This window comes from Phaethon aethereus (assembly GCF_964289735.1).
Source record: "Phaethon aethereus genome assembly, chromosome: 7".
In the NCBI taxonomy this organism is placed as follows: Eukaryota; Metazoa; Chordata; class Aves; order Phaethontiformes; family Phaethontidae; genus Phaethon; species Phaethon aethereus.
Window position 1 is genome coordinate 28,441,500 of NC_138583.1, and position 15,673 is coordinate 28,457,172.

Here is a 15,673-nt window from a genome sequence, read left to right on the forward strand (position 1 = left end):
GATACTTGGTTTGGATTTGTGGATGATGCCTGTTTTCTCTAGCAGGCCAAACAAACGCCTTTGGAGATGAACACTCTCAGATCTGCTTTTGGCTGGTGGTCTCACCTGATAAGGACAAGGAATGACACCTGCAGCCTCTGATTGAAAAGGGCTGCCCGTTTTCTTCAGACCCTACTCCATTTCCACTTTAAATGGGAAGTTCTTTGCACCATTAACCAGAGAGGCATGCTGCGAGGCAGTATGTTATCACTTTCCAAGGCCTTTAAAGAGTGGGAACATGGGTGCTCCCTCCTTTTTCCACTCCCATGGCATAATTTATCAAGGGTTTTTTAACTGCATGCTGAAATTCATAAGAGAGTCTTGTCTCTTACCTGGTCCCTCCTGCCATTTCTCCTCTTGGGAAGATTTCTTGGTAGCTTTCTATGCCATTTCATTTGTGATTCAGTCTCCTGGGAACTGCACAGCTCTCTCTTGACGTCAGGTTGTGCTGGAACATATGATGACCCCATGTCCAAAAAGCTACGCTATTCTGGTGGTTGCCCTTTTTTTCTAAGGTTGATGTGATGAAGGAAGGAAGGAGTGCGTGGGGAGCTGGGAATAGAGAGAGAGAGAGTCCTGGCTGTGGTTTATAATCCTCCTGAATGAGATGGGGTCTGTGGCATTGCCATTTAGGAGCAGGGGATAGTGATAACTCACAGCTTGCACACGCAGCAGTGTGGGAGCAGCAGCAGTTCTTATAGATGGCACGAATTCCATGTGGAAAGTGAAACGTTTAAGTCAAAATGCTCTTCTTTGATGCCGATCATATGTCTGGTTCTCGCCCTCTGAAGTAATTTTGCACTTAGAAAACTTTTGCTTAATTCAGAGAGCTGCACATCAGAGCAGCATCTCAGTCTTCTCGCTAGCATAAGTGACAACAAGCAACCCAGAATTTCTCCAGATGTTGTGTGGTGCAGCTAAGTGTGACTCTTACAATATACATCTGGATAACTCCTCTGGCTCAGAGGAGCAAACACTTCTGCCAAAAGCTGTTGAACCAATTCAGTCTTGTTTTGCATCAGAAAGTCTCCTTAAAACATATGCGGATGTCAGTATTCACCCACAATCACTGATGGCTTTTTATAGAAATTATGGATAATATTGCCTTTTTTGATTGCCTGGAGTCTCATCAGTGTGTCCAAAAATTTCAGCTGAAGTCATCTGATGGAAAATGACTTTTGTAGAAAATGCGCTTTTTTTTTAATCTGAATTGAATTCCATTTTTGTCAAAGTGGATAAGTTTATGACAACTTTTTTTTTCAGGCTCAGTAAAAAGAAATGTATTTCTTATGTATAGCCTTAGAACTGGGGCAGGGGAATATTCCTTTCTGAGGTTTTATAGAGGGGAAAAAAGTTCCTAATTCTATAAGCTAAATATGTCTAAACTTAGCTCAGAGTAGTAGTTTATTACTATTACTGGTTGTAGCTGTGGTTGTTTAGGAAAACTTGGAAGTGCTTATGTTTAGTAGGACATGAGTATATGTTTCAAGTTTATTGAATATTTAAGGCTAGGCTAAATGAGTGTATTTGCTGAGTTGAAGTCAGTTTTCAGGTGAGTAGACTTCAACCAGCAGCCACATCTGAGATTATGCCAGTTCATACAGATTCCTGACCTCAGTTCTCAAGCTGTCAATTTAATAACTTAAATAACTAGTAAATTTCCTCAAGAGTAAAGAAAGGAAAAAGATTTTTTTTTTGTTTGGGTTTTTTTTTTAATGTGAAACTTCTCAGCAGTGAAACAAGACAGGAGGGGAGAAATTAAACTTTGATTTCCTGGTCTGGAGCCTTCTCTTTTAGCCGAATACACTGTGTTCAAATATAAATTTCATTCCTCCATTTTTTAACTAGGAGCCAAAGGTCTTAACAGAAATCAATCCATGCAATTTATTTTTAACTTCACCCTGCTTAGCTACGATTGATTTTTATCTTTACGATCGATTGTAGAGAAAACGGCTTGGTGGGACAATGGAGCACTCTCCAACTTGTAGGGTTTGGTCTTTGAGTCTTTTATTGAAGAAATCATTAAAAGCTTATTATGAAACTAATAGGATGAAGACGTTTAAATCATGAACATGATTACACCTGTTTTACTGGTGAATAATGCCTGCTACAGCTGATCTTCTCTCTCCCCTACTTAAAATGCTGGACAGCACTCCAGTGGGGGAAATTAATCCATACAGATGAAAGAAAGTGCATCCCAGGTGCTAGTTAAAAGCTCTTCTTAAAGCAAGTCAGGCAGTAAGTGGTTAGCTACTTTTCTATTCACTGCTGAGTGCTTTTCATCCATTTCTATCACTGTTTCATCTATGCTGTGCCAAATATCAGTTTTGGAACTTGAACATAAATATCTGTTCATAAAAAATGATTAACATTTTCCTTTATTTATTTACATTTATTTTGTTTCTAGAGCTTTTTGTGCTGTACTTTCATCAGTCTCTCCCCTCCCGTCATGTTGTCTGATTTATCAGCAGTGTCTGCAGCTGAAGATGTAAAGGATTACCTTGGCAGACTCATGTTTCCTCTGAAGTCCTTCAAAAGGAGTTTTAATGTGTACAATTATGCTCCTCTCTTAAGTTGGTTTCTATGTGGGTAATGTGCATTTGCTGTTCTACTGTGGCTTGTGTTTTGGTGTAACCATGCACATTTTCTGCAGGAGCTGCTTTTAAAACAAATCCAATATTTTCACTCAAGATTACTCTGTCTTATAGCTGTGCCATCGTAGCTCTGAGGGGAGAGGGAATTGAACAGGGACTGGGCCAGTATAATAAATGCTTCTTTGTCTTAGAAAATTTTCATTGATGGGTCTGACACTTTAAAAAGTGGCATGTTTTCAAAGCCTGATGAATTTACTAGGCAGCCTGCGGGTGCTTCACGCACAGAAACACTAATCTGTATGTCTCTGCAGCATAAAGAGACATATCGCCTCACATTCAAGTAATGGTGTACTGCTTTAACGACTGTGCAGAAGGTATGAACATGCAGAAATATCTAAACATGTCTGGTCAATGTGGGTTGGTCTGTGTTATTACTGATTCTCTTTTGCTTTGAATATAACCAACAATGTAAAAAGTAGATGACCTGTTCCAATAACTGTGCAGGACAAGTGATAGTTATCATTATAAACCACCCAGGCTGATCAACTATGTATAAATGAGTTCTCCTTTCTCTTTTAGCCATTTGCTTAGGAAGTGTTCTGCTATCTGCACACTGTCACTCCTTCTCCACCAAGGCAGTGTCTCTAATATATGGTGTTTCATTGTCAGCATCAGTACATGTTCCTTTAGGCTTTCTGCAAATTCTTCAAGCAGCAGGAGGCAGGTGGGGTCTTGCTTGGCCCAGGATTATTTCAGATTTAGTAGTTCCATGTTTCTTACAGCAATACCTGCCTTACATTGGAAATTACTGGTCCCAGCATTGGCTAGCCAGGAAGATGAAAAGGAAGCCTGGTACACTGTGGTCTGCAGTTCCTGCCATCATTTAGGGTGTCTTTATATTCTGGGACTTCATAACTCATTCTGATTGTTTTCCAAACTCTTTTACGTATGTTTTCTTTGATTAAGCAGAACATCTATCTAAATAAATTGGAAAAAAGCAAAACAAAAACTGTCCTTAAAGAACTACTTTAAATCATTAACATGGGAAATGGCTTCATATGTTTCTAGGCATGTCACAGAAATTATTGAGATGGATGGATTCCATGGCAGTTTTTCTAGAATTCTCTGCATCCTTGTGAAATATTTGTTGTCTTCTATGCTTGATGCACTCTGTCCCATTTCAGCCAGCATTCTGAAAAATTCAGGGCTTTTAAAGGGAAACTTCTCATGTTTATCTTCATAAGTGTCAACTCATGTAAGTGAGATCAGACTTTTGTGTTTTAACAAAATGTGAAAGTATTAAAGAAAAGTAGTAGATCATGAATAGAGGGAGGAAGAAAGAACACCAGCTAGGAAAGACAGATGTGTTTAATGACAAACACATTTGTCCAAAGGAATCATTTCCACTGGCCAGAAGCCCAATTAAACACATAAAATAGAAATCCATAAAAACAGATTAACGAGCCAGTCATTAGCAAAGGAGGAGGAAAAAGACAAACCCAGCTAATTCTGTACTGAGCATGACAGACGAGCTCACAGCAAATAATTGGGTGACATTCATCAAATGTGAACTGAAAGGAGGTATTAGAGGGCAAAACGCTATCATAATCTCTGGGATTTACAGTGTTAGAGAGTTTGTTCATAGGAAAAGTTCATCAAAATAAATTAAGTTGGGCCTTCCAAAATTCATTCTCTACCACAGTGCTTGCCAAAACTTTACTGAAGGCTTGATCATTTTTTGGAACTGTTATAACTGTGCATGTATATCATGCAAAGATGAGGTCCTGGCTGCGAAAAGCTTCACACAACTCTGCCAACAGAATTGTGGGTGGCATCATATTAACTGGCTCAGAAAGACCACAAAGATTTCTATTTCTAAACCTCTGTCAAGGTGACCTACTCCAGGTATAGGACCGAAAGGGAGTTTACCAAATACATAGTGAACTTGAACAGTGTTTGAATCCTACCTTTCTGCCTTAAAAAAACAGAGAAGAAAGCAAGCAAGCAAACAAAAAATCCAAAACAAGAATCCTCCAGGTACCAGTTTGCAGTGACAAAAAAATATGGAAAAATCTTTTGAGTGTGGCAGAGTTGGAGTAGATCCTGTCTTGGCACAGATGGGGAATTTAATCACCCCTTGATATTTCTGCCACTCTATTTTCACGTGATTACCTTGAAGATTGCTGAACTGTTCCCAGTGTTAATTAGTCATCACAGCATTTAGAAAGTATGTAACTATTCATGTCTGCATCTTAAAGACGAGTTGATGACCATGTCTCAGCCCATCAGAAGAGGTAGATATTGAACCCAGGGTCCTTACCAAGTAGTCACTAGACACATTCAGTCCTATCTGGACTCTGCTACAAATAATGATCTGGTGCTGAAATCATGAGGTGTAAAAGGAGTTCATGTGGCGGAATTACATCATCTAAGAATTTGGATCTTCCGCTGGAGGTCAGAAATATCACAAAGAGAAGATTTTTAAATATTCCCTGTGTTGTTTTAGTAATATGACCTAGAAGTGTGGGATACTTTGGGCAATGCTTGTGCTACTCGGAGAGATACAATTACTGCAAACATTAATTTTTGCCTTTGAGTTGGACTGAGCACAAATCACCTGCACAGTCTGTTCTCACCTGTGAAAACTTGATTTTGATGTGGTAGTATTAGATGGAAAAGATATCCTTCAGAAATAACACTTGCAGCCCTTTCACCATCCTCCTAGCTGGAGAGCAGGACCCCAAAATGCTACTGTGCCAGTCCACAGTGCACTTTACATGAAGTAAGAGTCAAGTAACTCCTGTTCTCTCCCTTTCTTTGCCACTGGCTTGTTTTGAGACCATAAGCAAATTTCCATGTCTCTCTTTCCCCTTGACTTTAGCTATATGTTGTCTGTCTAGAGTTTGCTGTGATTTGATTCATTTTTCTGCCTTCTTATGGGGTGTGTGGTATAACCATGGTTGTTTTTTTCTTTTGGGAGTGCTAAATGCAGCTGTGATAACATTACAAGTAAAAATGGAAAACAAGCAGAAGGAGAATTCTTAGCGTAGAAGCCTGTCCTATTTCTAAACATTCCTTTCTTTCCAGTTCTTCAAACTGTCAATAGAAAAGCCTTATCTTGAGCTGATTAGATATCAAATTTCATGACCAGAAATATCGTGTCCTTCGAATGACAGCTTCTCTAGGGAAGAAAGCCACTATCTAGAGGTGATATCATTACTAAGAATATAATTGATGCTATAGCAGTATTCCATGTAAGCTCATTCTGAAATATCACTGTTAGATAAAAGGAAGTATATCTAGGAGAGAATCTAGGACCTTTCTGTTAGCTTTATTGGAAACTTAAGCAGCCAGCACATGACATTCCATATAATAGAAAAGTGCTTTGTGTATTGTTTTATCTTAAAACCTGCAAGACTGCCAAAGCAGCAGAATATAGGAAATTCACTGATGTAAGCCTTGCTGTAGCCAGGCCTGAAATGGTGCCAGAAAGAACACCCACAGCAAGAGTAAGTGACTAGTGACAGGTTTAAAATCCCATATTTTACCAATTATCAGGGCTAGATCTCACTGATGCATGGCATTTATGTGTAGCCTTTACAGCTCATTTAGTCCATAAAACTGCAGATTTGGATGTCTCTCAGCTCCCCCCCACATCCTCATGCAGAGACAGTATGATTTCAGGAAACAAGTTTTATAGTGACAAAGAGCATCTAAGAGCTTAGCTCCAGCTTTCCAAGAGCACATTCATTGCATTTATTGTTTGCATTAAACGTTGCTAGTGTGGATCTCTCCTGTTAGTCACTGTAAAAGGTTGTTGGAAGGCAACCCTGGCCCCAAGGGACTTACAGTGCAAAAAGACAAGGCTGAGAAGCAGCAGAGAAAAGAGGTATTATCTCCTTCTTACAGGAGAGGAACAGAAGCACAGAGACTTTAAATAACTTGCCCAAGGTAGTTGTGCTGGAACCATGTGATGAAACCAGATCATCTTCTTTCTTCCACTTAAGACCTTAAACTTTATACCCACTTTTCCCTTTTTCCTGAAATGTTAAAATCATGCTGGATTTGAAGCATGAGAGACAAAATGGGAAGTTGAATAGCACAGCTTAAATAAGTAATGCTCCAGCCCTCTCAAGTCTAGGATTTCTTTGGAGTTACACAGATGCTTTTAGCAACAGCTGTGCAGGTCATAGAAAAGATATCTGAAAGAAAGGTTGTCAAACCCTCTTAGAGGTGTCAACATAGGGTGTCTTGGAAGGGTCATGACTCATTCTCTTTGGTGTTTCCACAGGTGACAGCTGGTGGAAGAGCAAATTACTATGTATCATACAGACGAGAGCCTTTTGCACAGATTAAATTGCCCAAATACTCTCTTCCTAAGGTGAGTGCACCATTTATGAACACAGACACGTAATAGGCTGAGTAGCACAGCCTACCCAGTGGTGAAGCACCTCGGTGGGGTTCCTCTCAGGGGAGCTCCAATATTTGTGCTACTTGAATGATCTTTCTTAAATCAGATTTTGGGTCTTTACCTCTCCCTGCCTTTGATTAGTGAGCATTTCAGGAAGAACAGTTTCTTTTTTCCTCTGTAAAGAGCAGATGGGAATGAACAGGTACTTTAGAAAACAGAGCTCAAACCACCTTCTCCTTGACCAATCTTCTATGAACACCTTTCCCCAGTCCTGCTCTCCTGCTCTGTTCTCTATTAATGATTTTTCTGTAAGCCAGGCCGTGACTGAGGGTCCTGGAGAATGGTTAGGGTGCTGAACACTATTGCAGTCTCCACAGAATTAGGGAAGTACAGGGTATAGCAGTTCCACTGTCTCCATCATATGGCTGGACATTGCCAAAAAGTCATGGAGGTAGAGTTGGCTCCCTAAAAATTGTGCCTTATTGATGCTTTGGAAATCAGAAAGAAAAGCTGTGTGATTAGATGCTGCTTAGATGACCAAGATGGCCTAAGGTTAACACTGACTGGCAAAGGTGGGAGGGAAGTTAGTGCTTCTCATACAACTGTGCCTGGATTACCTTCTCAGGCCTTAGCTTTCTACCAGATCAAATGGTGCAAACCTCAACAAGGAGTGTATGTCCCCGCAATTATACTCAAATTCCATAGTGTTGTCATTGCTTGGGACTGTGTAGAACAGAAGGGACCAACCTTTCCAGTGTCTTGGCTGGATACAAGTTTCTGGGTAGCCTAATGGGCAGCTGAGACTACTGCTGCTCTTTGGAGACTCAGAATGGCTGTTGAGGCTACTGTCATAGAGGGCCAATAATCAATAATCAACAGTAGTGGCCTTCACCATCCTTCCCCACGTGAAAATTTTGGTGGGATAATTGTAAGATAGTTGGCTAGATTTGCCCTGTGGTCTGGATCTAGCCTTCTGATTGCCTATGGGATATCTGCAGTCTAGCAGATACAGCATATTTGATTTAACTTGTACTTGAAAACTTAATAGTTGTGAGAAATTTGCATCTCGGACTCCCAATGTTGCACCTCAACTTCTTCCTATTTGGGCTGACCACAGTCCACAGTGTTTTGACACCTGCATAGCACAGATATGGTTTCTTTTGTTTGTCATTTCATGGTCATGGTGTGAGATTCAGAATGTCTGACCACACACCAACTTTTGGAAACCTTCCTGCCATTTTTCAGGAAAAACCCCATTATTTATGCTTCCACATTATGGATTGGTCTTGAAAGCTGACCCTCATTAAAAAGACAGGTGGATGGAGAGAATGACTGCCCTATGATTATCCTGCTTTATTGATTGATGCTGTCACAGGTTTATGGCACCTGACAGATTTGTTGGTGGCCCTGGTTTGGAATTGGTGCATAATATAAAATCAGGATACTTTTGTCATTTAAAAATGGAAAGAACTTTTAAGATAGGTGTCATGGCAAAGTCTTCTAGCCATGTAAAGGAGGCTTGTTTATGCTGCCCCTAGTCACTAGAACATTTTTGCTGTACACTAATAACTATCCTGTCAGCTGTAGATTAATGAACTCTGCTGGAGTTGTACATATGTGAGGCTGGCAATAGGATAATGCAATATTTCCACCGCAACTGGTCAAAACAGATTGAAGTGATTGGGTGTTTTGCTTTATTTTCACACCGCTGCAATGGGTTGGGTATGTACTTAATCTTTAAGGAATTAGAGCTCTTGGGTGAGAGCAAAACTCCTGATTTAGTCTTTCTTCATTGATGGGAATGACAAATCTCCCACTGATTGCGCTCGAATGTTTTTTCTTCCCATCCCATGCTGATATGTTATATGAGGTCTATTACAAATAGCCCCATATAATCAACCCCAACTTTTAATCTAGATACCTCACACAGAGATTAAGTTGCCTCCTAGGCAGGATGGGAAAATTGAACTGATCTTTCCCCAGATATTCTTACCAAAAATCAGGTCACTCAGTCCTTTGGGAGACTTCCAGAATTATGGTTTCTTGATGCAGAAACAGTACAAGAAATTAATCAAGGCTCCTTGGCACCTTGGGGAAATTTTAAATAGATAAATAGATAAATGAAGTCCCACTTAACCACAGTGATTTTTGCTTCTAGCTGAACCAGTGTTAGTTTGTTCAACAATGGTGGCAAGGATAAAGTTCTTCAATACTCATCACCACGCTGGAAATCATTTCCATGAACCTGCTTTAAAGGAATACTGAGAAAATGCACTGTCAAATCTCTTTGATATTAAAACTAAATGGGGGAAACCCTTGCTGGACCTTCATATCTCGGTCAGCAGCAGGAATCTAACAAAGGTTAGTGGGTGGACTGTTTGATAGCCTGCATATAGTGGGATAATAGAACTCAGACAAAATCTCAATAGAAAACGATGTTATTAAAAATCACTACTAGCATTAGCTCAAACTGATCCCTATACCTTAGCTTCAAGTAAATGTAAACTCACAGGTTTTTTAAAACTGTTTTTTTACCAGGTGAAAACACAAGCCCCTTAGTTCAGCATGTGGATGGAAATTTTCACAGCTTTTAGCTTGGTGCTACACCACTCTTAGTGACTATGAGGACTCTAGTCTCCAAGGTTGTGAATCCTCCATGAGTGATAAAACTGACTTTCAGATTTATAAATAAAAAATGAAACTGGATGAAATTCCTTGAAGCTACCAAAAATGAAGAAAGCAAAATCCCTTTGCCCAGTTGGTGATCATTAAAAAAATGAAATGCAGAAAACGCACAGTTGTGGTAATTTATTGGCTTGCTCTAACAGAAAATTGTTTAACATACCTATATTTCATGCTCCCTTGCTATTCTTTCATAAGTCATGGTAATTACTACATATCCCAATGGGCAAAGAAATACAGAGATCCTCAGTAATAGGCCTTTTGTCTTCTTTTAACAGGACATGCATATTATCAGCACTGATGAGAATCAGGTGTTTGCAGCTGTACAAGAGTGGAACCAGAACGACACGTACAACCTGTATATCTCTGACACCCGAGGGGTGTACTTCACCCTGGCCTTGGAAAATGTGAAAAGCAGTCGAGGACTGGAGGGGAATATCATCATTGACCTTTATGAGGTATGTAGTAAAGGTCACCCTACAAAGAACAGTAACTGCTTGCTAGCTCAAGAGAGTATAAATATCTTACCAGCCTTCTAGGATCTTCATTTGCTTTGGGATCAGCCCAGAGGCATTTACTGGATTTGATGCTGAGCTGACTGATGTGGGAATAGATGCAGTACATTCTGCTATAGGTGTCACTACTGGTTGCTTTTAAGTCAATGACTGGTTAGCTATGTGGCATTTCCAAAAGGGAAAACGATTATCCCTCTCATCCTAGTGTGGATGTCTAGAGAAGGACTCAAAATACTGTTTTTCCCCTTGAACAGCTAGAGACACCGGCTTGCAGGTAGAAAATATGGATTCCACCTTTGTGAGCTCTGAGCAGTTTATGAATTATAAGAAAAAGTTTGTAAGATGCCACTAAAGGTGCCATTTGCCCAGATATAACGGCTGGATAACTTCTACCCTGAATTCTCATTCTTCTGCCAGGCCTTTCAGCCTTGGCCAACAGCAGTCCATTCAGAGCAGTTGTGCCAGTTCCTGGTTTCTTCAGAGTATTCTGGTTTTGGTGTGTCATAACTTGTTGGATGGAAGGTCTGCTGAAGTTCAGGGCTCAGTGCTTTGCCAGCAACAAACAACTAATTAGTAGTAATAACGGTATTGGTTGCAAGCTGACTTGGGAAAGTTCTACTGTTACATGGAGAAATGTGTTTGCAGTTACATACAGAAACTAGGATTATCCATTTATTTATTTCAGCCAGAACAATGCCCATTTAACAACATCATCAATTTGTTTATAAAAATCCAGTTTGTTCAAGGCAATGAGAGAAAACTCAAAAATAATGCGTGGATCAGTATAAAGGACAGACTTGTAATTTTATTTTCACCTAGTTAAATATATTTTCTTGCCCCTGCAAAAAGATGTATTTCTTTATTGTGATAAACCAGCTAAAATAAACATGCATCATCTCCCATTCCTTGGCAAACTCTGTATTCCCCAGATGTGTATCATGGACTCTTTACTGTTAAATGCTGATAGAAATTTTCAGAGTCATTCAAAGGGAAGTGTCACTCAGGGGGCTTTAGCGTAGAAGGATTTGCATCCTGGCTGTTGCCACGAAGTTGCAGATTTGCAGCAAGTTTCTTCTTCCTGTCTCACTTTCATAGCTGTGCAGCAGAGACCACACTCAACACAGAATCTTCTTGGGAACATTTTGACAGGACTATTCTGCTGGAATGGGTTCTGCTGACAAAAATCAAAACATTTGGAACAGCTGGGTTGATTTTGACAGAAATTGAGAGTGGAAAAGAAGTGAAGAAATCAAGTTTGCAAAACATCAGTGTTTCAGCATATTCAGGATTTCCATCTTTTGTGTAAAAGGAAAAAAAAAGACCAACACAAAAAGATCCCACGCTGCTGCTGATGTGACCGGCTGTCTCCCGTGTTATGGCAGTCTGGGGAAGAAGTGGGGCAGACCACATCCCCAGGCTCACAGAGCTCGTGTGGCACGGTGTGTGCTGTACCCTCAAGCCCATCATCAGCCTGCCTGCAAGCGCCGAAGGAAATCCAGAAGTGGGCTGTTTCCTAGGGATTTTCTCTGTGAATGTCCTTGTCTTTTTCTTCCAGAGAAAGACTGCACGAGGCCTTTCAGCTGTGCAAGATGTACTTGTAATGCCATTCACAGCCTTCTAAGGCTGGATTGAGATGACTTTATTGCTTTTTCAGAGACCTTCCATGCCTGAGAGTGCTCAGATGGGCCTTACTTTTGGCCTGTTCTTCCGATGTATTTTTTCATCTCTCTCCATTTTTCCTAGGTAGCAGGGATCAAAGGCATATTCCTGGCTAACAGAAAGATAGATGACCAAATCCGGACTTTCATTACCTACAACAAGGGCAGAGACTGGCGTTTGCTGCAGGCACCGGACACCGATCTAAGAGGGGATCCTGTAGTTTGCCAGCTGGTGAGTGGAAGACCTTTTCCAAAGCACAAAAGACTCCTGCAGAGCTGCTTATTTAACAAAACCCAGTGAAACTGGGTAGGAGGGATTCTTGCCAGAGAACTGCAGGGTCCAGGTGCTCCAAAATGGAGGCACAGTTTACAGATGAGAACTCTGGGTTGGGCTTACTGCCCTAATTCAACAACATTCAGTGAAGAGCCATTTTACAGTAAGCTATAGCCCCTGAGTTTCAAAGGAGTGCTATTTCTCTGAAGTTTCGCTGGTTAATCTTTTTCCCTGTGTTTTTTCTCTTGACCTGCTGAGTGTTGAGTGAATTAATTAAATTTCTTTTTCTACAGCTTCATAGACTAAGGGAAAATTCTGGCCATCTTGACCATTTTTATGGAACTTAAGTCAGAATAAGAAAGTTTCTTGGAAAAAGTGTTCTAGCGCAGGTTGTTGGTAAAAACAAATGCAGAAATACTTGCTTGTAATGCAGCATTCCTGCTTCTCTTGCGCTCAGCTACTTTTCTGGTGCTTAATCAGGAAATGAGCATATGCTGCTATTTGTAACAGTGCTAACAGCAGAAGGGTCATTTTCAGAAGGATCAGAACATCTGTGTGCAGTCACCAAGGGTTCCTCTGATATTTGACTTGTTGCATATTAAAGCTTCTGCCTGTTGTTTGTTTCCTGTCAACAGCCCTTTTGCTCATTGCACTTACATCTGCAACTCTCAGAGAATCCATATACTTCAGGAAGCATTTCCAGCAAAGAGACAGCTCCTGGGCTGCTGGTGGCAACAGGTAAGAACATAAGTGCTGTTTATCACTCACCTGTTTTTCACTGGGAGCCTGAGAGTATATGAGGTGTTTCCTGTTGGTGTAAAAGCTTTCAGCTTTGTTTCAGCAGGTGCTGAGCTAATTCACTCCCATTTGCTGCGGGCTAGGAGAAGGTATGTGGCCCCTGACTTCAAAAAAGATAATGCCTGTCACATATTTGTTGCTCTGTGATAACCTGTATGCAGGTCTAAGCCCACACCTGCAAGGGATCATTACCAACTGGCATTACTAACACCTCTCACGACATCATTACAACCACTAATGTAGGTGTCTATCCATTTGCTGGAGGTACCACGAATGAGAATAGGGCCTATAATCATGGCTATGCTCCTAAGAGGTATCAATACATTCCACCTTTTCCACAACATGCACAGAGTTGTCACAGAGCCTGCCGGGTGAAGCCTGGACTTCATGAATGCCTGTCTTGTGCATGGCACCTGGTTTCAAGGCTGTATTGCTCCAAGTCTAGCAGCATTTCATCAACACCACATGGGTCATTGTTATTGTGGGTTCTTCTGCAAAATAGTGTTTTGGCAGGTCATGATGTTTTAACGGTGACCTGCTACAATGCTTCGAGGTGGCAATGGTTGACCCACTGTAATGAATCTGACAACCATCACAGGCCCTGTGTGCACACAGCATGCAGCCTAATCAGGATGGATGGGGCTACCAACTTCACTCAATACTCCCACTCTGTGGGGGCCGCTGGGCTAACAGTGCTTTCTGAATGGCTGGTTGCTATTGAAAACTGGCCTCTGAAGTATGTCGGCTGTCCTGCCTTTTCACAAGGAGCCTCCTACGTATGCTCAAATAAGTCCAAATAGCTTAACCATTCTTTCTAAGGCTCATTTTATCTCCTTTGTCCTGTTCAGCTTAGCAGTGGCTTGCATGGGTGTCATGTTAACATATTGCCTATATTAATTTACACTTTTTCTTCCAGCCATTTTCATTCTCATGTCCTTCTGTGCTTCCATGTGTCTCCCAGACTAAGCCAGAATCTGAGAGGCAGGTTCCCTTCATGACATTTATATCTCAACAAGGGAAACACCATGTGATTTCTAGTTCACTGATCCAGGCCAAACGGGGCAAGACAATTTGGCTTAAACCTCTGGACCTTCCTATGCATAACCAAGTGAAGTCATCACTCCTGGCAGGTCACACTTGCTAGATGGATGCTTAGGAGCAAGCCCTACTCATGATTGCAGAGCCTTTTTTTCTTTAACCTATTAGAAAGCAAATAGAGGCAGCAGGACAGTGAGATTCTAGGCATTGGTATAAATTGTTAGTAAATGAGGTTCTTTTCAAGCTGCCGGTGCATGGTATGAATGCTTTCCCAGTCTAACAATTAACCTTTAAAAGGCAGAATATAATTTCTGCCTTACTGCTTTGTACAATAACAAGCTTAACCTGTTGGGAATATACACATCTGTTTCCACTAACCAGTTTCACAGCAACAGGAACATCTCACCAGGTTGGCGAATGTGTTCCGGGATAAGATTGCAACTTATTCTCACAGGCACTGGCTGCTCAAACGCTCTGTGTCTTACTCTTTGATTTACAGTGGTACATTTCCAGCAATGATGGGAAACCAGGACTCTTGATATGAGGGCAGAGGTTAGATTCTTGCAAAGGGAAGAATTATGTTTTAGTATCTAATTGTACAGCTGTCAAATCCTCTTGACTTGCTTTGGAGTTAGATATGTTTGCTGGGGTTTGAATAGCTGAAAGAAACTAGATAGAGAGAATGAAGAAAATAATACTGGAACAGGTTTGCACAGGAAAAAACAGATGGAAGTGATAGCAACAGAATCTCACTATTTTACTCTCTTTCCTTGCCACAGTCTGGAAATCCCTGTTTGGAAAGTTGATTTTCCCGTTTTGATATTTAAAATATGATGATACAACACACACTTCTGTCTTTAAGTCAGTTTCTAATTCTTAAGGACTTCCACTCATGATAAGATACTGGGTTAAACAGTAGATTTAAACTGGACTAACACAGCAGATTTATCCTCATGAACCTGGATGTCCCTATAGACTATCCTTCTATATGGTTGCCCACAGCAGGTCTCTTTTGTACCTTCATCTAAAGCAGTTGGTCACTCTTGCTGATGTGAGGGAAGAAGATTAGGTAGATGGACAATGTGACATTTCCTATATCCTAAGCACTGTTGGAAAAGCCTTTCTTGAATTGTCCTGCCTCCCTAAGCCAGAAATTTTATTTTTTGAAACAGCGGTGTCACAACAGTGTGGCTAGTTAGATTCCATGGTGGTGACAGGAGTGCGTCAACCCACATCTGGGTTTTAATTTCTCATTTTCCAGTATTAAATGTCAGAAATTCAATTAACATTTTCATTAGTGTGTTTTTATTATGCTCTTGTTGATGCTACAGATGTGTAAGAATGCCACCTCTTCCTTTGCTGTTTTTGAAGAAAAAATATTAGTTTGCCCTTCCTTCCATGGAAATTACACTTGCTTTAAAAACAGTCTCATATGGAAGGTATAAGATCGGGTCACTAGGTAAAGAATTAATGGGCTTTGAATAAATAAGTCATGGATTTGACCGCAACATAGTGGCTGTGGGCCATTATCATCGGGAAGCCTTCTGATGGAGTATCTGTCAGTGTAACATCTGCCTGCTTCCTATGAAACAGACATTCATACCACCAGAAACCCACCTAGCACTGATTGAAGGTACTGTTGACAGACCAGCAGGAAAAACAGT

At 40.7% G+C, this 15,673-nt stretch overlaps 1 protein-coding gene across 1 annotated transcript in view; it reads left to right on the forward strand.

Annotated features, from left to right (window-relative positions):
• Positions 1-15,673, forward strand: part of SORCS3 (sortilin related VPS10 domain containing receptor 3) — a gene marked incomplete at its 3' end in the record, with an annotated part of 309,593 nt that overhangs the window by 228,792 nt on the left and 65,128 nt on the right. The window contains exons 8-11 of the mRNA XM_082002401.1: positions 6,925-7,014; positions 10,005-10,184; positions 11,985-12,131; positions 12,809-12,911. Coding sequence (XP_081858527.1) covers positions 6,925-7,014; positions 10,005-10,184; positions 11,985-12,131; positions 12,809-12,911 — 520 coding nt within the window. The remainder of the gene's footprint in view (positions 1-6,924; positions 7,015-10,004; positions 10,185-11,984; positions 12,132-12,808; positions 12,912-15,673) is intronic.